Genomic DNA, 24,536 nt, shown 5'->3' with positions numbered 1-24,536 from the left:
GTGTTTTGAATCATTTATTTCGCTGGATGTTATGCTGCGTGGTTTCTTTGGTCGGCGGCGTCTCCGTCCTTTCAGTTTCTTGAGTCTCCTTTCCAACTGGCGGCATATTACGCATCCCTTGCCACCTCTTGACCTCTTGAAGGAGACGTGGCACCTTCTTGGCGGCCTGTTGGTAGTGAAATTGGAAACTCATGCCCAACTTGCTCACATGTGGACCCTGTGCTATTGGCTTGTATCTATTTTATTTGGAAGGCATGAAATCTGGTTGAGTTTTTGGTGACATTTGCTGGCATGTGCTTGTGATGTTTCCTTGTGCCAAGAGGTTAGATATTGTTGATGGCTGTCTTTTCAGAGGGTTGAGGATGGAGCGTAGAGGAGCGGAAAAGCAAACATAAGTCATGAGTTGTCTCTCCAGTGTGGCGGATTGGAACTATTCTACCCATTCTTGTGTTCATAGTTTCTGTGCCTGATTTCAAGTTTGTTTTTGGTGCTCTCTGTTCTTAGTTGGTCTGGTTTTGGGGGATAGTAGACATACAGCCCACCGTGTTGTCGAAGGCTTTCATGGCCGGAATCACAGGGTTGTTGTATGTTTTCCGGGCTGTATGGCCATGTTCCAGAAGTATTCTCTCCTGACGTTTTGCCCACATCTGTGGCAGGCATCCTCAGAGGTGTGAGGTATATATACCTCACACCTCTGAGGATGCCTGCCATAGATGTGGGCGAAACGTCAGGAGAGAATACTTCTAGAACATGGCCATACAGCCCGGAAAACATACAACAATATAGTCCACAATCGGGCTCATAGTTGGAAGTCTTCCATGAGGTTCTCAAAAACAAGTCATGCCAGACTAATCTTATCTCTTTATCCAATAGAGTTACAAGTGAATGGTAGATGTAGGGAATGCTGTGGATGTAATATATCTTGATTTCAGTAAGACCTTCGACAAGGTCCCCCTTGATCCTCTCACAAAGAAGCGAGTAAAGCATGGTTAGATAATCTGATAATAAAGAATTGGTAAAACAAGATATGGGCGATGGCTGTATCGGGAAAGTTAACTTACAAATTAAGGTGATAAAAGGAGGATTGAAATAAGATCTTTTTGATAGTACTTGGAAACCATCTCTTCGCATCATGTGTAGAAGCCATGGCGAATTTAAACCACCAAAAGTCCAAAAAATATTGTGGTTGAATACTGAATGAACACATTATAATGATATGTAACAGATAAAATTAGAATGGTATTGAAGTACAATAGAGTCTCACTTATCCAAGACTTGCTTATCCAAGGTTCTGGATTATCCAATGAATTTTTGTAGTCAATGTTTTCAATATATTGTGATATTTTGGTGCTAAATTCGTAAATACAGTAATTACAACATAACATTGCTGCGTCTTGAACTACTTTTTCTGTCAAATTTGTTGTATAACATGATGTTTTGGTGCTTAATTTGTAAAATCATAACCTAATTTGATGTTCAATAGGCTTTTCCTTAATCCCTCCTTATTATCCAAGATATTTGCTTATCCAAAGTTCTGCTGGTCCGTTTAGCTTGGATAAGTGAGACTCTACTGTAATAGAATTGAGGGAGTGCTGTGTTTTTGTAATGCTATGTGAGCAATTTAAGGGTTATGGGGATATAGATCTAGGAACAGAAGATATGATGAGACAGTTGTATTATGTACATTTGTAATGTTTTGGGATTTTAAAATATTTAATAAAATTACAATAATTACAAGAGAGAGAGAGACGACCAAGGGCCCAAGCCATGGAGGCGATGATCCTATCACAAAGCCCAGTGAGATCTGATGAACCAGGAGTCCCCTGAGACAGATCCTGTGTTTCCAGGCTCAAAGGACTTTCTCTCTTAAGGATGATTCCATGCTTCCAGCTTTGTATCAGCTGCTCAAAGCCCACCAGTTGGTGTCTGGGGTAAAATGATGGCTCGTGGCCAACAGACAGCTTCATAGGATTAAGGACATGCACTTGGAGCTTGGAAGGCTTCCAGCATTTGAACCGTGTCACTGAGTTTCTGGTTCATCTTCTCAGGCCTCCACATTTCGTGTTTGGTCAGACCAGATTTTGAATGTCAGAGCAGCTTTTTCTTCCATCTACTATCCTCCCAGGACAGCTCAGACTACCAGGCACCTATGTAATCTGGCATGAAAAAGAGAAAGGGAGAGAGCATCACTTTATATACACCCCTGAGAGAGGCAGGACCCAAGGGCTGAGCGAAAGAAACTGGCTTTCGATCTCGTGACTGAGCTGCTGTCACATTTGGCCTCTGAAATCTCCGAAAAAAAGACAGGCAAATCAGGAATCTGCTATGAAAACATTCTGATCGGTGGAGTTGGCACCTATATGGATTCTGTCTGGCTCAAGTCCTATCCTTTTGGCAGCAAGGAAGACTTGATAGTTTGCTTACACCTGCATACATGGGTGGCTTTTCGGTCAAGGTTGGCTCCAAACGCACCTTAAAAACGAACACAAATGTCTTGTATAAGAACTTGGGAGTAGCTTAGGTACCTTGCGCCAAAGAGGTGATTTAAGAGTAGGCAACATTGATAGTTCTTGTCTTGTTGATGTTGTCCAATGCGCATTGACTTGTAAGGACCTTACGAATGAAAGGCTGCCAAGAGCTCTGCTCATTCACAGCTCTGCTGCCTTCCAAACCTTGCAGTCTCAGGACAAGTGTATTTTCCTTGTGTATAGCCATCTATAACAGTGGTTCCCAAACTTACTGTATATACTTGAGTATAAGCCTAGTTTTTCAGTCCTTTTTTAAGACTGAAAAAGCCCCCCTCGGCTTATACTCAAGTGAGGGTCCTGGTTGGCTTATATTTGGGTCAGCTTATACTCGAGAATATATGGTACATTGATTATTTTTCTCTATTATTATTGGTATTATTGCATTTATTATTTTTCTCTATTATTATTGGTATTATTACATTGATTATTTTTCTCTATTACTATTGGTATTATTACATTTATTATTGTTCTCTGTTGTTGCTACTATTACATTTATTTTACTCTATTTTTATTATTATTACTAATACATTTATTATTTCACTCTGATCTTATTATTATTATATTTATTATTTTACTCTATTTATTACTACATGTATTATTTTCCTGTATTTATTATTATTATTATTACTAGCTGTGCCCGGCCACGCGTTGCTGTGCCGTTGTCTGGTGGTGTTGGTGAGAAATTGTTGAGGTAGTGGTGGTATTGAATGTCTGTTGTATGGTTGTCTTTATGTTTAGTATGCACACTGAAGTGGATTATATGGCAGTGTGGATTCAAGATAATCCAGTGCAAAGGAGATAATATAAGATTCTAAATGGGTTATATAGCTGTGTGGAAGGGCCTTGAGTCTACACTGCCATATAATCCAATTCAAATCTGATAATCGGTGGAAGAGGCCTTAGTGTGCCTGTCCCCTGGGCTGAGGAGGTTGCTAGGAGGCCAAGTGGGCGGAGCTTAGCCTTCCAACTGGCAGCAATTGGATAAAAACTATTATTCCTCTCCCTCTAATTAGGACTTTGTTTTTCTTTTCTTTTTGTTGTATCAACCTAGAGCCGTGAATGATGGGTTGTGTTGTCAAATTTCGAGGTTGGGGGGCCTGTAGTTTTGTAGTTTTGTCCGCTGCCCTGATGCCATCACTCTTTTATATATATAGATTACATGTATTATTTTACTCTATTATTATTCAAAGGATACATAAGCACATTTACATTGAAGAAGATGAGAATAATGATTTAATCAGAGTTGGACAGGCTTATCTTAAATTAGAGCTTGATGTAAATATTCAAAAACATTTAACCTACTGATGCTTCAATTAATGTCATTTTATTGGTATCTGTTTTTATTTCTGAAATTTCCCACCCTCGGCTTATACTGGAGTCAATGTTTTCCCAGTTTTCTTGTGGTAAAATTAGGTGCCTCGGCTTATATTCGGGTCGGCTTATACTCGAGTATATACGGTATTTGGCCTACCAGAAAAATTATGACTCAGCGCCCCCTGAGCTTTTTTTTCCAGAAACAAAATAAAATGCCATTCCATGCCCTGCGTGAAGGATGATATTGGTATCTCTTTCTGATCGAGCGAATGATCTTAGACTGGTTTTAACTGTGCTCTCTTCCAGTAATGTTGCTAAGGAAACCGGTTCCTTGCCAGAGTGTTATGTGCCTTGTGAGATGCACAGCGATGACTTTGGGAATGCGTTGATGGCTTTTCCAGGAAGACCTTTCAGTAGAGGTTTTTCAGAAAGGGGAGAAGCGGGTGCTTGTCCTTGTTTACGAAGCTGCAGCCGGCAGAATATTTCTAAACTTTGAGATGTTCTAGTGGGTTGTTTTTTGGTGTGTAGAACGTTGGGACTGGATTGTTGTTCTTTCCAGCACTTTGGCTTCAAACTAATTTCAATTTTCTTTATTTCAAGTCTGTGGGAAAATAAGCATTGTTGTTATCCATGCAGTGTCTCCAAAGAACTCTTCTAGACTCTGCTGTATATGGTTGAACTCCACACATTTGATGATGCAATGCACTTCAACAAAATACCGTATATACTCAAGTATAAGCCGAGTTTTTCAGTTCTTTTTTAGGACTCGGCTTATACTAGAGTGAGGGTCCTGGTCAGCTTAAATTTGGGTTGGCTTATACTCGAGTATATACGTAATTTATTATTTTTCTCTATGATTATTCATTTATTTATTTATTACAACATTTGTATCCCGCCCTTCTCACCCAAAAGGGGACTCAGGGCGGCTTACAATAAAACACACATATATAAAAATATAAAATACAATACAAATCAATTAAAATAGTTAACTAATTAATTACAGCAACGTTCATAAAATACAATACTAAATAGCAGATAGGCGCAATCAGATCTAGAAATACGAGTCTATCAAATTAAGGTCCAGCACACATTATAATACTTAATGCTGCTATTATTGGTCAAAGGCCTGGTCCCTGTTACGATTACATTTAATATTTTACTTTATTTATTTATTTATTTACAGCATTTATATTCCGCCCTTCTCACCCCAAAGGGGACTCAGGGCGGATCACATTACACATATAGGCGAACATTCAATGCCTTTTAACATAGAACAAAGACAAGACAAACATAGGCTCCAAGCGGGCCTCGAACTCATGACCTCCTGGTCAGAGTGATTCATTGCAGCTGGTTGCAGCTGGCTTGCTCTCCAGCCTGCGCCACAGCCCGAGCCATGTATTAGTATTATTATGATTACATTTATTATTTTACTCTATGTATTAATATTATTATGATTACATTTATTATTTTACTCTATTATTATTGTTACTATTACATTTATTATTGTACTCTAATTATTATTACATGTATTATTTTAGTCTATTATTATTATATTTATTATTTTAGTGTATTTATTACTATTGGATGGATACGTAATCACATTTACATTGAAGAAGGTTAAAATAATGATTTAATCAGAGTTGGACAGTTTTATCTTAAATTACCGTCTCATGTAAATATTCAAAAACATTTAACCTTCTGAGGCCTCCATTAATGTACCGTATATACTCGAGTATACGCTGACCCGAATATAAGCCGAGGCACCTAATTTTACCACAAAAAAACTGGGAAAACATTGACTCCAGTATAAGCCAAGGGTAAGAAATTTCAGAAATAAAAATAGATACCTATAAAATTACATTAATTGAGGCATCAGTAGGTTAAATGTTTTTGAATATTTACATAAAGCTCAAATTTAAGATAAGACTGTCCAACTCTGATCAAATCATTATTCTCATAAATTATATACATGTAATAGTAATAATAATAAATAGAGTAAAATAATAAATGTAATAATAATAAGATCAGAGTGAAATACTAAATGTATTAATAATAATAAAAATAGAGTAAAATAAATGTAATAGTAGCAACAATAATAGAAACAAAATAAATGTAATAATACCAATAATAATAGAGAAAAATAATAAATATACCATATATACATTGATGTTTTTAAAAGATGTTTTTAAGATGTTTTTAAATTGTTAGATTTTAGCCTGTTCTTGTAAGCCGCCCCGAGCCCTAGGGGAGTGGCGGCATATAAGTTTGAATAATAAATAAATAAATATTTTTGAGTATAGGCTGACCCAAATATAAGCCAACCAGGACCCTCACCCGAGTATAAGCCGAGGGGGGCTTTTTCAGTCTTAAAAAAAGGGCTGAAAAACTAGGCTTATACTCGAGTATATACAGTAATTTATTTTTATCTATTTCTATTTTTATTTTTGAAATTTACCCATAGCTGCTGCATTTCCCACCCTTGGCTTATACTCGCGTTAATAAGTTTTCCCAGTTTTTATGTTAAAATCAGGTGCCTCGGCTTATATTCGGGTCGGCTTATACTCAAGCATATACGGTACATTTGTAGCCGTGCCAATTTGAGGGACAAGGTGTGCTTTAATAGTCCATAGACGCATAATCTGGAACGGAATGAGATTTTTTTCCATCCCGGGGTGGAAGGGACGTTGGTGGCACCATTCATGTCTTCTCTGCGGACTTTACATTGTCTCGGTCTGACCTTGCCATGACTTAAGCACAATGGCCTGAACCCAGGGGAAGCTTGTCATGCGCAAGTCCCATTGTAATCAATGGGACAAGTTCATTGTATTTGAGAATTGACTGTGGTTTCGTTGTCTTTGGATTTGGGCCAGTGCTCGGTCTCTGTAACTGATGACATTGATAGAGGAAGCTGATGGGAGGAACAGAGAAATGATGGCATAATACCAATAAAAATAGAGAAATATAATAAATGTACCATTTATTCTCGAGTACATTTATTATATTTCTCTATTTTTATTGGTATTATTACATTTATTGTTTTACTCTACTATTATTGTTAGTATTACGTTTATTTTACTCTATTTTTATTATTATTATTAATACGTTTATTATTTTACTCTGATATTATTGTTATTACATTTATCATTTTACTCTATTATTATTAAAAGGATACATAAGGGCATTTACATTGAAGAAGATGAGAATAATGATTTAATCAGAGTTGGACATTCTTATCTTAAATTAGAGTTGTATGTAAATACAGTACATTTATTCTATTTTTATTATTATTAATACATTTATTATTTCACTCTGGTATTATTGTTATTACATTTATCATTTTACTCTATTAGTATTAAAAGGATACATAAAGGCATTTACATTGAAGAAGATGAGAATAATGATTTAATCAGAGTTGGACAGTCTTATCTTAAATTAGAGTTGTATGTAAATACAGTAGAATCTCACTTATCCAAGCTAAACGGGCCGGCAGAAGCTTGGATAAGCAAATAGCTTGGATAATAAGGACGGATTAATATATATAATATATATTATATTATATTCTATTGTGTGTGTGTATATGTGCGTGTATATCAGGCATGGGCAAACTTGGGCCCTTCAGGTGTTTTGGACTGCAACTCCCACAATTCGTAACAGCTACCGGAGGGCCCAAGTTTGCCCATGCCTGGTATATATATATTATATATATACAGTAGAGTCTCACTTATCCAAGCTAAACAGGCCAGCAGAAGCTTGGATAAGCGAATATCTTGGATAATAAGGAGGGATTAAGGAAAAGCCTATTAAACATCAAATTAGGTTATGATTTTACAAATTAAGCACCAAAATTTGATGTTATACAACAAATTTTACAGAAAAAGTAGTTCAATACACAGTAATGTTATGTTGTAATTACTGTATTTACAAATTTAGTACCAAAATATCACGATATATTGAAAACATTGACTACAAAAATGACTTGGATAATCCAGAGGCTTGGATAAGCGAGGCTTGGATAAGCGAGACTCTACTGTATTCAAAAACATTTAACCTACCGATGCCTTGATTAATGTCATTTTATTGGTTTCTATTTTTATTTCTGAAATTTACCACTGATACTTGAGTCAATGTTTTCCCAGTTTTCTTGTGGTAAAATTAGGCGCCTCGGCTTATATTCGGGTCGGCTTATACTCAAGTATATACGGTAGTTAGTGGTTTTCTCTTTCTTTTCCAGACCCCCAAAACCTGTGAGAACTTCATTAAACTATGCAAGAAGAATTACTACGACGGGACCATTTTTCACAGATCGATTCGCAATTTTGTGGTGAGTATTGCGGATTCAGGATGGAGGTATTTTGCCAGTCTCTTAATTGAGACTGTTTTGTGGTGGCAATACAATGGATTTCCTGTGAACCAGAATCTTTCACAGACATAAACCAAGGCTGGTATTAATAGGGAACCCAGTTGTTCTTTCCGAGTAAGAGCAATGACACATTGTCCGGGTCGCATACTTCAGATTGTCATTATCTGTATTTGGGGAGCAATTCAGACACATAATCGTATAAAAGAGACTACCTACTGTATTATTACATTTATTATTTTACTCTATTATTATTGTTACTATTACATTTATTTTACTCTATTTGTATTATTATTAATACATGTATTATTTCACCCTGATATTATTATTGGTATTGTTACATTTATATATTACTCTATTATTATTGTTACTATTACATTTATTTTACTCGATTTGTATTGTTATTAATACATTTATTATTTCACGCTGATATTATTATTGGTATTATTACATTTATATTTTACTCTTTTATTATTGTTACTATTACTCTATTTGTATTATTATTAATACATTTATTATTTCACCCTGATGTTATTATTGGTATTATTACATTTATTATTTTACTCTATTGTTATTGTTACTATTATTACAGTAGAGTCTCACTTATCCAACATAAACGGGCTGGCAGAATGTTAGATAAGCGAATATGTTGGATAATAAGGAGGCATTAAGGAAAAGCCTATTAAACATCAAATTAGGTTATGATTTTACAAATTAAGCACCAAAACATCATGTTAGACAACAAATTTGGCAGAAAAAGTAGTTCTATACGCAGTAATGCTATGTAGTAATTACTATATTTATGAATTTAGCACCAAAATATCACGATATATTGAAAACATTGACTCCAAAAATGCGTTGGATAATCCAGAATGTTGGATAAGCGAGTGTTGGATAAGTGAGACTCTACTGTATTATTAAAAGGATATATAAGGGTATTTACATTGAAGAAGAAGATGAGAATAATGATTTAATCAGAGTCGGAGAGTCTTATCTTTATGTAAATATTCAAAAAGCATTTAACCTACCGATGCCTCGATTAATGTCATTTTATTGGTATCTATTTTTTATTTCTGAAATTTACTGCTCTTGGCTTATACTTGAGTCAATGTTTTCCCAGTTTTCTTGTGGTAAAATTAGGCGTCTCTGCTTATATTTGGGTCGGCTTATACTCGAGTATATACGGTATATCAATTTAACCACGTTACGTTCCTATTTTGATTCTGCAGATCCAAGGGGGTGATCCAACTGGCACCGGAACAGGTGAGCCCATTGGCTTTGGCTTGATTTTTCCGATGCATATTCTTTCATGCCTACCTCATGACTTCTTTGTGTGTAGTTTTAAAAGATAGACTCATCTCCAGACCTGTCCTCTCTTTCATCTGCACCCTTATTCCTTACTTCATTTTTGGGATGAAACCAGATCAAGTTGAGACTTGGAATACTGTTTTATACCTGTCTTTTCCATCCCTACCTGGTTTTGAACTTGGGGCATCCTGCCCAAAAAAATGGGTGCTGTATCTCTTGAGCTGTGGCTCTTTTCAAGTTGAATGCATGTCTTATGGTTTTATTTTTCCTCTTTCTGGCTGCGTTGCCTTCTCTGAGCCCACTGTGGAGTTGGGCTATTTTGAGAACTGTCAGATGAGAAAATGCCATTGTCCTGAACAAGGGCCTGGTTATGAAAGATGCTTGTGGAGTTGCTCATGGCCACTTCCATCTCTGCTCAGGTTTGGTTGCCATAAAGGTCTCGCTGCCCCTCTCCCAATTCCCTGCCTTTGCTTGTCTTGCTCGGTAAAAACCTTGACAGGAGGGTCTAGAAAATTGAAATGCAGCTCCGGCAGCTGACTCACCGATAAATTGAAAATTCCTGAGGGCATTGTTTACACTGTTTACAATCCACTTGACCTGCCCTCTCATTTTTTTTTAGCCGGAATGAGCTCTGTGGACATTGAGATGAGAGGGAGGGAGCGGAATGTAGTGAAGCATCTGTCTCACTGATTGGAAAAAATTTCCATTTTTGTGATACTTACTGCAACTCGGTCAACAAATTGGGCAAATTATAAAAGTTACAGCAGTACCTACACTTGAAAAAACACCAATACTCAACTTCTGTCGTGATGAAACCTCTCTGAAAGTTTTTAGATGGCTTTGGTTGTGTGTTTCTGTGTCATGTGGATGGCTTTGGTTCTGTGTTCCTGGGTCGTGTGGATGGCTTTGGTTGTGTGTTCCTGTGTCGTGACACACAGTTTGGAAGGCTCTTGTTTACAGTCTTTAGGTGTTGAGTTGTTTTTCCCATAGTTCATTGCTTTGAATCACTCTAAGAGAAAAATATTGTCATCATCATCATCTCTTTGGGGTATAGCGATACCTTGACTTAAGAGTTTATTTTTTTCCTTGACTGAGCTCTTAATTCAAAACGCTCTCATCAAAAGGCAAGTGTTCACATTGAAATGCTATTAATTCGTTCCGGCCCTGCAAAACCCTCCCTAATGTACTTTGTGTTGTCGAAGGCTTTCCGGGCCAGAATCACTGGGTTGCTGTGAGTTTTCTGGACTGTCTGGCCATGTTCCAGAAGCATTCTCTCCTGACGTTTCGCCCACATCTATGGCAGGCATCCTCAGAGGTTGTGAGGTCTGTTGGAAACTAGGCCCATTTATATACCTGGGATTTATATATCTCTGGGAAGTCCAGGGTGGGAGAAAGAACACTTTGTCTATTGGAGGCAAGTGGGAATGTTGCCATTGGACACCTTGATTAGCACTGAATGACCTCGCAGCTTCGAAGTCTGGCTGCTTCCTGCCTGGGGGAATCCTTTGTTGGGAGGTGTTAGCTGGCCTTGATTGATTCCTGTCTGGAATTCCCCTGTTTTCTGTGGGTTGTTCTTTATTTACTGTCCTGATTCTAGAGTTTTTAAATACTGGGAGCCAGAATTTGATCCTTTTCATGTTCGTTTGTTACTTTATAAATAAAAATAATAATGTATAAATGCACATTTGCATGGAATAATAAAGAAAGATCAACTTTAAAATGGTAGAAGCACCAAGTTGTGGCAAGGAAGCACAAAAAGGCAGAAGCATCCTTTTCTTCTTCATCCTGTCCTCATTCTAGGCTCTCTTCTCTCTTTTTATGAAGCCAGACATACCAGCAATAAAAACCACACAAAATCAACTAGTGCAAAATTCCTCAAAGTGGGCAAGAGCAAAGCAGACAGCAGTCTCTCAATTCGGACAAGAGCATGAGGCTCGGAGGCTGCTCCTTTGAAGCTCTAAAGCCCTGGATTCTGACACTAGTACTCGTTCTGGAGCTAGCTCTTAACTCAAAATGCTGCTCTTATGTCAAAACAAAACTCAAAACACTCTAAAATTGGGACACTCTTAAGTTGAGGTTCCACTGTAGGACCTTACTTGATGCCTTAGTGGATCTAATTCTTAGAAAAAGAACTCTATGGAAATTTTGTCTAAGAAAATGGTTCAGTGTAAGTAGATGATGTGCTATGGTTCTGGAGATCGAGGTTCAAGCTCCCCACTCAGCCATGGAAACCCACTGGAGGACTTGCTCTGAAACGATCTTGCCCAGAAAACCCCACAATAGGGTTGCCATCAGTCAGAAACAACCAGAGGACAAGGGCAGCGATGCTCCGAAAGAGAACAAAGGAACTCATTTATGTCAGAGATGGCTTTTTCTTTTAATGAGAGGGATTATACACTCCGAGCCTTTGTTGTACCTGAGAGAGGAAATGTTAAAATGAGTTGCATGATGAGAAGCTGAATTGGTTCCATTGCGCCTCCTGAAAGGAGTTGGCGCCCTGTCACAAGAAATGGGCATTTGGTTTCTCTGCGCCAGGTAGCTATTGAAGATCCCACTTCTTGCCGCTGACGCAGGAAAGGCTTTTTAAAAAAGCAATCAGGATTTTACTGTCCTCTTAATCGAATTCTGCATTCTGGGCCCGAGGTAGGCCTGATTTACATTGCGGCCAGACAAGAAGCAGGCCCTTTATCTTCCCAGTCATGCGGCGGCTGGGGTTCCTCGCAGCAATTGGTCTTAAGCATTGGCCATAACGCACACGCCGTGGTTCTCCGAGAGAGAGCAGGTAACAGGGACTATTTCCAGAAACATGAGAGGATTTGCCAGAGGTTATCACTGCGGTTGGAAATGGGTTTCAACTCTCATGCCAGCTCCTTGATATTATTAACATTTTATGCTGGGAGGCCGAGTGGCGGAGCATCAGGAAAGCGGGCATCCCCAAAACCGAACTGGAGTTGGCGACCAGACTCCGGCATTTAAACATTTACCCTGTTAAACCAAGACGTAGAAAAATCTGAATTTTTGGACTCATGTGACAGCATGGTGATGATAAAATTTCACCCCCTTTTTTTTTGGGGGGGGGGGGGGAGAACAATGCTACCGTCCTTTTAAGACGTATTATATACACAATATGCGACCATTATGCAATTTCATTTTGCATGAAACGTTAACGGTCCATACAGTCAGTAGTTAGTGATCTAATTCCAATCTTTGAAACTTTTGTTACAAATGTTTTAGAAATGGGGATTATATTTCACGCTTTCAGTCAGTGCTCAGAGAAACAGCAGCATACAAATATAATAATAGTAATAATAACAATAATAATAATGTCTTGAATGGCAAGGAACATCTGAATGCTTTCCTGCTTGCTTTTGTTACAGATGTTTTAAAAATGGGGATTATATTTCGCTGCTTTGGGTCTCTGTCAAGAGAACAAGTGGCATAGAAATTATTATTATTATTACTATTATTTGCATTATTCGCCGATACATCACAAAGTCCTAGACACTTGGGAAAAGCCAGCATAGTGAGCTTGTCTGCTGTGTACTCATCTTGTTGTGTATCAAATAATAATAGTAATTGTTATGAATTACGAATGTAAAACCCGTTAAAAATGTTAATAATAATAATAATAATAGTAATTGAATGCGATTTTCCTGCTTTTCCATTCTGAGGAGACTGTCGTCTATGTACACCTTTCCTAGTTGGATTTTGGCGGCATGTTTTTCAGGGTGCCTTTTACCTCTCCACCAAAGCGGTACCTATTTATCTACTCACATTGTTGTTTTTGAACTGCTTGGTAAGTAGAAGCTGGGCTGACGGCAGGAGCTCACCCCTACCGAGGCTTGAACTGCCAACCTTTTGGTCGGCAGGATCTTCTATAGCTGGTGGTTTTACCCACCATTGAAAACAAACAGTAAAAAGAGAAGTAATTTATTTCAACTCTTCTAGTCCTCCATATTATTGAGCAGACATAACGTATCCAGAGCCCACGGTGGCGCAGTGGATTAAACCACTGAACTGCTGAACTTGCTGACCGAAAGGTAGATGGTTCGAATCCAGTGAAGTGGGGTGAGCTCTCGCTGTTTATTTATTTATTTATTTGCTACATTTATATTCCACCCTTCTCACCCCGAAGGGGACTCAGAGCGGCTTACAAATTAAATTTACATACAATATTATATTATTAGCATAGCACAATACTGGTAATAAATTACTATATTGTACTGTATCAATATATTGTAATATTATCAGTAATATTACATGTAAAATATAATATATCATTAATATTATTATATTGTATTATTAGTATTACATCGTATTACAATATAATATTATGAATATTATATGTATATACAATATGTTATAATTATTATATATTATTGTAAATTATATTGTGTGTGTATATATATATATACATATACATATATAAACACACACACATATATATATGTGTGTGTGTATATATATATATACATATATATACATACAGTAGAGTCTCACTTATCCAACATTCGCTTATCCAATGTTCTGGATTATCCAACACATTTTTGTAGTCAATGTTTTCAATACATCGTGATATTTTGGTGCTAAATTTGTAAATATAGTAATTACTACATAGCATTACTGCGTATTAAACTACTTTTTCTGTCCAATTTGTTGTATAACATGTTGTTTTGGTGCTTAATTTGTAAAATCATAACCTAATTTGATGTTTAATAGGCTTTTCCCTAATCTCTCCTTATTATCCAGCATATTTGCTTATCCAATGTTCTGCCGGCCCGTTTATGTTGGATAAGTGAGACTCTACTGTATATACATATATAAACACACACATATATATGTGTGTGTGTGTGTGTATATATATATATACACACATATATACAAAACTAGCATAGCATGTTAGCCCCGGCTTCTGCCAACCTAGCAATTCAAAAATGTGAGTAGATCAATAGGTACTCTTCCCATGACTTTGTAGTACCTTAACTTCCTTCTTGTTTACAAGTTCCACTCAGTGCACTTTGCCCAGCTTATTTTACGTTTTTATTGCTGTGTTTCTCAAGTGTTTTTTAATGATTGTGATTTTTAATGCCTTTTAAATTTATTTGTGTGTTTTTGTATTTGATATTATTGTATGTTGGTTTTATATCTGTAAACTGCCCCGAGTCCCTCTGGGGAGATGGTGGCGGGGTACAAAAATAAAATAATAATAATAATAATTATTATTATTATTACCGCTCCGGCGGGAAAGTGCAGTCATGCCAATGGCCACATGATCTAGGAGGTGTCTAAAGACAACGCTGGCTCTTCAGCTTAGAAATGGAGATGAGCACCAACTCTCAGACCGGACTTAATGTCAGGGGAAATCTTTACCTTTAAAGTATCAATTCCCATTAAAAACTACTGAATGAAGGGGATAGCAAAGCCAGGAATTGCTCGTACCTAACCTGATGTCTTCCTGCTTATATCACTTTTGGAAAGAATGATTGGATGAGGATAGAATTATATATGAACCCATTGCTTGGAATGCTTTTTATTTCATGTTCTAAAAGAAAATATCCCATCGTTGTGTCTTTTCTGCACCAAAGAACTTGTCGTCCATGGAGTGGAGGGAAAAAAGATTTTACCCTCCCAGTTTCCCCTGTTTTTTCCCAAGACTTCACCTCCCTTCCTCTCCGATTTTAGCCCCAAATGGCCTCTCCTTGGATCTTCCAACAAAGAGACAGTCAGATGGCGTGTTACTCAGATGATAAATGTAGATTCACCCCAGAATGAAAGGCTATCACAAGCAAGCTGGCTCTTTGAACAGAAACCTTTTTGCTTCGTTCCCAGGCGGCGGCGGTTGCGTGCCCTCCTCTTTCTCCACCCGCCAGCTTCAATTAAGGAAAATTAATTTTAGAATTAAAACTGTCACAAGTGATGCCTTTGCCCACCTACACCTCTTGTTTGGCGTATTACAGGGTTGGCTATTTTTAGCGTGTTTTGGAGGCCTTGAAAAATAACAACAGTTGTGTGATGCATTTCTAGCTCACAAAACAAGAGAAAAGAGCCGGTCTCCTGCCGTTTTCATCACCGCTTGGGGAGCTATCATTCCCAGTGAGGGATTCTGGGAGTTGTCATCCAAAAAGAAACTTATCTTGCCTCTGGTTTTAAGGCACAAGCTGTATGGTTCAGGAAGCAGTGGTCCGGACTTTCTTGTCTATTTTCTGCACTTGTTGAAAGCACACATTATTTATATATGTAAATATCGTGTTTCATCACATAATAGTCGCAGAGACTTTTTGATCCCCACCAGCGATGGATCTGGACCAAACTCGTCACACAGACCCGTCATGAACAATTTTAAATACTGGTGGAGTATGGTTCAGGAAGCAGTGGTCTGGACTTTCTTTTGTATTTTCTGCACTTGTTGAAATCACACATTATTTATATATGTAAATATCGTGTTTCATCACATAATAGTCGCAGAGACTTTTTGATCCCCGCCAGCGATGGATCTGGACCAAACCCGTCACACAGACCCGTCATGAACAATTTTAAATACTGGTGGAGTATGGTTCAGGAAGCAGTGGTCTGGACTTTCTTTTCTATTTTCTGCACTTGTTGAAAGCACACATTATTTATATATGTAAATATCGTGTTTCATCACATAATAGTCGCAGAGACTTTTTGATCCCCGCCAGCGATGGATCTTGGCCAAACTCGTCACACAGACCCGTCATGAACAATTTTAAATACTGGTTGGGTTTGGGGGATATTGACCCACCATGTTGGGAATTGTAGTTTACTCACATCATTAAGCATTTTTCTGGATGCAGAGAGGGAATGATCCCGTTTTGGACTACAGCTCCGCAGTATCTCCAGGTCGCCCTGTTTTGAGATGCTGTCGTCAAACAGATGGCTTGAGGAAGGCTGAGCTGCCTCCTCTTTCGCCTTTCCTTTGGCGCCTTTCTCCCCCCGCCCTTGACACTTGCTGGTGTGTCAAATTGTTTTGCCACGTCGTCCGTGCGCCAGGAGCCTCCCGAGTACAAACAGATGCTTCTGGAAACGGCTGCTCTGCCAACGCTCTTCCTTCTCCTGAGGATTCAGGCGCTTGGTCGGCGACCCTCTCCTTCCTCAACCTGTTTGGAGGCATTTTGGGTGTTTGTCTTGCTTTCTGAAGAGGAAGGAGGGGAGAATAATCCGACACGTTTCCCCCCTTCCATGGTCTGTCGTTTGAAATTAGAAGACATGACTGCAGAACTAGAGAAATGATTCATTTCTGAATTTTTCTCTCCTGATTAGGAACGATCCTGGAGGGGAATGGAAATGTCACATCTGTCATAAATAACGTGAATGTGACAGCCAGCCAGACAAGGATTTGCTCAAACTGAGAGTCTCTTTTCTGTTGGATGAGAGTGAAAACCGGGGACCATGGAGTGATAGAGGTGGAGAAAGCGGGGCTTAGTAGTTCCTTGTGAACCCTAACATATATGCCTCCCAGTAGCTGTCAACAATGATATGTCTAGGTTGGTCGCAATGGATGGATTGTCACCTTGTTGTGTTGAGGGGCCATGCATGTTCCAGTGAACCTGTGGGCGTAACCACCGGAATCATGAACTCCCGGGTGTTGGCCCAGGGGAGAACACAATCCAAAGTCCTCACCGGGGATCAGGCAGATAACACCACTGTACATGTTACAATGTTTTAAAAGGTGCTTTTAGGATGTTTTAAAGATTTTTTTTTTAAATGATGTTTTTAAAATGTTTTTTAAATTGTTGATTTTAGCCGGTTCTTGTAAGCCGCTCCGAGCCCTAGGGGAGTGGCGGCATATAAGTTTGAAAAATAAATAAATAAATAAATAGCTGTGAAGATAGACGAAGGCTGCAACAGGTTGAGAAGCCACCATCGTTGTGTTAACCACGCCACTGGTTGGGACCCTCACTCTGTGAAGACTGTGTGGTCATCAGCTGTGCACAGATCTCCACATATTAAAAAAACTCATGCACAAGTTCTTCCAAGAACTTGGAAGGCCTTCATACTTGGACAACGAGGGATCGCCTAAGTAATAAAGTCAATTGTATGAGTGGCACATATGGCCACCTTTTGAGCCTTCCTACACTCCCATGGACAATGAATGGGTGATCCTCCGGATATTGGACTGCAACTCCTATAAGAGCAGTGACGCCTGATTTTGAGTCTCCAGAGCTTCTTGGCCTACAGCTCTCACCATCCTTGGTCATGGGGCATGGTCATACAGACGGATTTGGGATTTGGGTATTTACATTTTGTTGTGGTGTAGTAATTGGAGTATCTGGAATGCCCAGGTTCATGTCCCCATTAGGCCATGAAACTTGCATACGCTCCGTCTGAGCCAACTGGAAAGGAGAATGCAGATATAACAAGAATGAGAGTTGCAGGTATGACAATAATGTTGAAAGCTTGTTTCCCCCTCTGTTCAATTGTAGGAGGAGAGTCGTACTGGGGGAAGCCCTTCAAAGATGAGTTCAAGCCCAACCTGTCGCACACCGGACGTGGCATCCTCAGCATGGCCAACACAGGACCCAACAACAACAAGTCCCAGTTGTAAGTCATGGCTTGGTTGGTCTTTGCTCCATAATACCTTACAAAGCACATGGAGTCCCGTATTATGACTGGGAAGCCATTGATGCTCCTGGACTTGGGGTGAGATCTACTCACTGGCTTTTCTGTGTTCTTAACAATGATCTTAGTCTGCTTGGTTTTTTTTTAATTGCATGTAAGCCACCTTGGGGACCTCTGGTACAAGAGAGTATAATACTTCCTATGAATTACTTTCTAAATCAACAAGGCTTTCCAACCGAGCTAGAAATCACAGTTTGAGACACAGGCGCCGCCACTTTCTCGTCTTCTCGGTTGCTTTCACACACGCCTCCCCCTTCGCCATGCTTTTTGTGATTCACACAGATGGGTCTTGCAGGGAATAGCATTGGGAATATGCTCCCGAAGTCATAGTTTATTCTCCTCCTTTCACTTTTATCATTAGTTGGAGTCCTTTTGCAAGATTTTTTTTCAGAGGGTTTCTCTTCTGAGGCTGAAAGTGTGACTCACTCAAAACAACCATTTATTAATCATTTGCTTATGTGCCCATCGTTGTCTGGGTATGCGTTTTCTAATACTAATGATTCGAAATGCTCATTACATTACAGTTTTGTGATTGTTATTGCATATGCCTTGGATGCATTTTTCAGGTTTTCTTACTCTTTACACTTAGTTGATGAGCAAAGTATTTTGTTTTCACATTCATGCGATTTCATAACAAATTAAAACCTTACATAAGAAATGTAATTGATGGATATTAATTGAAACGCTCTCTAGATCAGTGATGTCCAACCTTTGGTGTTCCATGTGTTTGCGACTCCAACTCTCAGAAGCTCTTTGTCCAATGGTTTGGAATTCTGTGATGCACTCCAGGCCTGGAAACACCTATGACCACTGCACCACATAAGATTCCAGGAATATAGGTAATTCATTTTTTGTAAAAGACATATAAAAGCATATAAAAATCTGGAATAATAAAGGAAGATTTATAATCCAAAAAGTTTAGCAAAAGGATGAGCACCAAACAATAATCCAAATGTCTCATAAAGTTCCAATGGTGACAAAATCCAGGAACAGCTAGGAATTACAAATACAGCATAAGTCCACAATCAGGAAGATATAACTAGTAAAACCCGAACAGGAGTACATGAACAGGAACATAGAAAACTTCCTGGATATATTAAATCCAAATTCAAAGCTTGACTTGAAACAGGAACAAGTGAACTGAGGTTTAGCTTCTCACTCTAACGCAGCATTGCCTGAACTGAACTTAAGGTAAACAACTTGTTGCTTAATAGACATCCATGAAAGCATTCAGTTTCCCGTGAATTTCCTTCACAACATTCCCATGCAGTCTCTCTGAACGACACTAGATTCCCTATCTGCTGTTGCTACTTCGGACCCCCCTGAATGCCTTTGAGGCCCTGCACTTTCCTGCAGCTACAAAGATGAACAAAGGTCTTTGTTTACAAATCAAATAGATTGCGTCGTTCAGAGAGACTACATGGGAAAGTTGTGAGGGAAATTCATGGGAAACGGAATGCTTTCATGGGTGTCTATTAAGCAACAAGTTGTTTACCTTAAGGTCAGTTCAGGCAACACTGCGTTAAGAGTGAGAACCTAAGCCTTATATTCCTGGACTCTTGTGTGGTGTAGTGGTCATAGGTGTGCAACAAAAGGTTTACAAATGGCACATTGAACAAAACACCTGGAGGGTCACAGGTTGAACGCCATTGATTTAGATCTTCAACTTACTTCAATCCCTCCGAGTCTCATTCTCCCACACCATCCTCCAAATACTTATCTCGGGACTCCTCTTAAAAAATCCATTTGTCCAGGCTACACTTTGGATTGATCAGGTTGTCATGTTTCCTTGGTTGTGTGAGTCTCCTTGATGTCTTCTGTGTATGACATGCTTCTGAGATCTCTCTCTTTCCCTCCCCCTCCAGCTTCATCACATTCCGCTCTTGTGCATATCTAGACAAGAAACACACCGTCTTTGGAAGGTATGGAAACACATTGACAAATGTTTCCTTTTGGACTGTAGTAGCAAAGAAACCCTATTTTCCAGGGTTCAGAATCCCACAATGTGTTGTGCTGGGGATATAGACTCTTTGACAAATGTGTGGATGAGGCTGTTTTGGCCGCTTCCCCAGATTTGGAGCTGTAATTGATCCTGATTTTGGCCATTTCTCCGAAGAGAAAAAGACCTAGGTGCTCTCTACGGTTTATGAAGAAAAGTTACTTTTGGAGTCTCTGAGCATGTCTGAGCAACTGCAACTGTGAGCTGTCCCTGAAGCTAAAAATAACGCTGTCCCCGGCCATGGACCTCATGAATCATAATCACAGATTCGTGGGGGAGAGTGTTTGCTACCAATGTATGTGTGATCATTTGTTTTGGCTTTGGTAGATCCTAAATGGCAGTCCTAAATGGTGAGCTGTTGTGCTGATACCACTGCAGGACGAGCTAGGAATAAGATGGCACTATTTCTCTCACAAGAAGCCTAGAATCGCATCAGCTTTTTAAGCTTCCAAACCTCATTGTTGATGCATGTTCAGCTTATTGTCTCTTCTAAGACTCGTTGATCCGTTCAGTGTGTTGTCGAAGGCGTTCATGGCCGGAATCACTGGGTTGCTGTGAGTTTTCCAGGCTGTATGGCCATGTTCCAAAAACATTCCCTCCTGACGTTTCACAGGCATCCTCAGAGGTTGTGAGGTCTGTTGGAAATGAGCAAGTGGGGTTTATATACCTGTGGAATGATATCCAAGGTGGGAGAAAGAACTCTTGCCTGATGTTTCTGGAACATGAACAAACAGCCCGGAAAACTCACAGCAACCGACTGCTAGATCCCTTTCCCATTGACCATTTTCAAGCCAGGGGTCTGCATTTCATTTTTGTTTTGGATCCTGTCCTCTGGGGCATCATGGACTCTCGTAAGACCAAGCAGTGGGTCCTAGGGCAAGTGGGGCTATTGTATTTTGGTCACATCACGAGACAAAGCAGCTACTTAATGCTGGGTACAGATGGCTTAGGCGAAAACGAAGGATTGACTCAATCAAGGAAGCCACGGTCCTGACTTTGCAAAGCCTGTGAATGAATGATCTCGGAAGCCTCTCATTCATAGGTCGCCATGAGTCAAAGCTGACTTCAGGGCAGATAATGCCAACAAAACACACTCAGACGCCGTGCTTCATCTACGGATAATGTTTCTAGTAAAGGCGGATCTTTGGAGCAGCTCTGCCTGTGTGGGTTTTCCCCCTCTGTTGCCCCGTTTCCCTTCTCCCCGTATCCCCGTGTGTGTTTGGTTTCTTCCCCTACAGCGGGACATTCCTTATGTTGATATATGCTGCTTTCCTGTATTGTCTTCCGAGCGGGAAACGGCGGGGGGCCCTTTTGTGTTGGGGGCCTGGGCCATTGCCAACACAATATGGCACACAGCTTAATTGATGTAATTTAGTGGAAGAGAAAAACACACAAGTGAAAAGAAACCTACACGGCGCAGATGTCGGCGAGGCTGGGAAGCAAACATCGGGACCAGCTTTTACACAGCACCCCCGTTTTGCCCAATGTCCTGAGATTGCAGTATGTGTAGCCTTTGTTGGGTGCTTTCAAGCATTTCTGTATTTAGTTGTAACCTTCGGTGGGTCCAAGCTAGGGGTCTGCCGAATGAATGCCATTTGACACCACTTGAACTGCCATTTTTCAGATGTTGGAATGGTTGCCTTCCAACAATCCCAATAAATAGAAATCTGTTTTTGTTGGAACATTGAATATCCATTTTTATTGTGAGTCCAGAATATTTGAGCCAACTCCATGGGCCCATATGGCAGAAAGAGATGGGCGAAAGAGCCCACCTGTTGCTCACGTTTTCAGCAGATGCTCGAGGCTCGTTTCTATCTCTTGGCCAAGTATTCTGGTGTGAAATGCCAACAGTAGCATCATATAGACATGTTCTTCTTAATTATAATGCAAATTTTACACATGTTGACCAATTTCTCCCAAGTATTCTAAAATTCGGCGCCCACTTTAGCGTACTTTCCTTGTTGTTGTTCTTTCCCCTCCATTTCTACATTTGACCAAGCAAATGTTTGTCATCAGCACACAGCTAGATGACAAATTCTGTTTTGTTCCCTTCAAAGGCATACATTTTTAAAAAAATCTGAATTCAAACTTCCAAATATTTGTGAGGACACCACTGGAACTGATAACCCTCTACTAGTTATTTGACTGATTGTATTGATTTAGGGTCAATTTCTAAAAAGTCCTAGTAGGTCAGCCATTGTTATTTCACTGTTGTTTCTTTCCTCGAAGGAACTTCTTGGGGTGTTTTAGGGCATAATTGTGCTTTATATTGATTCAATATTCTGGGGAAATTGTTATTAAAACCAGCATTCGCTTGAGCCTTGTTGGGCTACAAGTGTCCATGCCATCCGAACCCCAAACCCCATGATACTGGAGATTCTTCTGAATAGAAACCCAAGAGCAATTAAAAATGCGGGGAGCAGATGTTAGATGGGCTTTGAATCTCCATTCTAATGTAATGGGACTTCTGCTTTGGATTTTTCAAGTGCACAGACCTATTTGGCAGAAAGCTTGTTGGAAAGTGTTTACAATGAATTCTGTGATTGTAGCTATGAGTAGGTTTCTAATTGGTTTTAAGAGTTTTAAGTGTCTATTTTTAATATTGTTCATGTGTAATTCCATTTTAATATTTGCATATTTTTAGGTCTTAAAATTGTATTGTATTGGTTTCATTGCGAGCCCACTTTGAGTCTCTTTTTTAGAGAGAAAAAGCAGGATGACGATGGTGATGATAATACCATCTACATTACCCAGAGGACCTCGTAGCTGTGCACGGAGCCTAACACCACTATTAAAAAACGTTGCCATGGTGGAACAGCCTTGCAGCTTCAAAGCCAGGCTGCTTCCTAACCAGGAGATCCTAACCACCAGACTACGCTACAGCAATGCGTGGCTGGGTACAGCTAGTACATACTAAAACACACACAACAGAGATCAAACAACTGACACTTAAAATTCATAATAATCGATTACTATTATTATTTGCATGATGGTCTATCTTGGATCTCTTGTCTTGTTTGCCTCCTGCTGAGTGGCTTGGTTCCCCTCTTCTCTTCCAGAGTGGTTGGTGGCTTTGAAACCCTGACGGCAATGGAAAACGTGGAGAGCGATCCCAAAACAGACCGGCCCAAGGTACAAGATGGCTCTTGAAAAGACGGCTGGCTGGGACAAAAGATGCCTTTTTGTCTGGTCAGGAAAAGGGCACCAGTCCAGTGAAGGATGCCTTGCTTAGGGTTTTCTTTCCCCCTCTTCCCATGTTCTTCTTAGGAAGAAATCCGAATTGAGTCAACGACTGTTTTTGTGGATCCGTACGAAGAAGCCGATGCTCAGGTGAGGAGCGAGGCCTTCCTAGGAACTGCTGCTTTGCTTTCCGTCCTTCTATCAGCAATCAGACAGGATGCCATTGTCCACTATTGCCTTCACGCACTATTAGGGTGGCAGAGGAGGCTGGGGGCATGCCTTTTTCATAGCCACGTTGGCATGAATCTCGGGCCCCTCCACTGTGATTGGTCAGAACCTGGGCCATTGCTTCAACACAGGCCTTTCTTCCCGCTCGATGGTTTGCTTGCAGCTGCTTGCAAACTTGGCAGGAATGGGCCGTTTCTTCGTGGGCGCAGCTGCGTTCACAGAGAACCCATCCAAATCCCATTCCCTTTGGCCAGAGCAGCTGCCCTGTCCAGGAGGGTTGCTGCTTTGCCATTTCCAAGCCTGGCTCCGTTGGCTTGAGAAAGCAAAAGGTTCTTGGGCAGAGCATTGCCTCCGAAGGTGCATTTCCAGGGCGCCTGGCTCCCTTCTTGGGGCGAGAGGCTCGCTTGGCTGGGATTGCCACGAGTGCTGTGGTCGCTGTGCCTTGGTCGCCGATTCACCTCTTTGCCCTTTTCTTTCCCCTCCAGGTTGCCAAGGAGCGAGAGAAGGCCAAGGAAGAGGAAGAGGCAGCCAAGGGGGCCGCCAAAGCCCTGGCCCCCAAGAAGGAGAGCCAGGCGCCCAAAACGTACCGCGAGGGGGTCGGGAAGTACATTAATATCGCGGCTGCGTAAGTTCCCCAGGCATTTTGCTTGATCCATTTTTACCTTGTGTGTGTGAGTGTGTAAAGAAATGAAGTCATGGCCTTGGTGGAGTTCAACCACATCCTACACAAGTTTATAGTCCTCATCGGCAGGTGAGTGAGTTCCCCTATTGGCCTCTCTGTCTGCCCATTGTTCTCTTCTCCTATCCCCTTATTTCTCAGAGACATGCCTCTTCTTTCTGAGCACATGGCAAGCTTCTGAGGCCCCTTCCACACAGTTGAATAAAATCCCACATTATCTGCTTGGAACTGGAATATATGGCAATGTGAATAACTCAGTTCAAAGAAGATGATGTGGGATTTTCTGACTTGATATTCTGGGTT

General features: G+C 40.0%; 1 protein-coding gene across 1 annotated transcript in view; it reads left to right on the top strand.

The window, feature by feature from the left end:
- The window catches only part of ppil2 (peptidylprolyl isomerase like 2), a 59,458-nt gene that overhangs the window by 33,213 nt on the left and 1,709 nt on the right, over positions 1-24,536 (top strand). The window contains exons 13-19 of the mRNA XM_003225117.4: positions 8,074-8,163; positions 9,429-9,462; positions 17,952-18,069; positions 20,013-20,069; positions 23,206-23,278; positions 23,414-23,476; positions 24,040-24,179. Coding sequence (XP_003225165.1) covers positions 8,074-8,163; positions 9,429-9,462; positions 17,952-18,069; positions 20,013-20,069; positions 23,206-23,278; positions 23,414-23,476; positions 24,040-24,179 — 575 coding nt within the window. The remainder of the gene's footprint in view (positions 1-8,073; positions 8,164-9,428; positions 9,463-17,951; positions 18,070-20,012; positions 20,070-23,205; positions 23,279-23,413; positions 23,477-24,039; positions 24,180-24,536) is intronic.

The sequence above is a fragment of the Anolis carolinensis genome, chromosome X (genome assembly GCF_035594765.1).
Source record: "Anolis carolinensis isolate JA03-04 chromosome X, rAnoCar3.1.pri, whole genome shotgun sequence".
Lineage (NCBI taxonomy): Eukaryota > Metazoa > Chordata > Lepidosauria > Squamata > Dactyloidae > Anolis > Anolis carolinensis.
The sequence above is the reverse complement of the archived record's forward strand: the minus strand, read 5'-3'. Positions and strand labels throughout refer to the sequence as shown.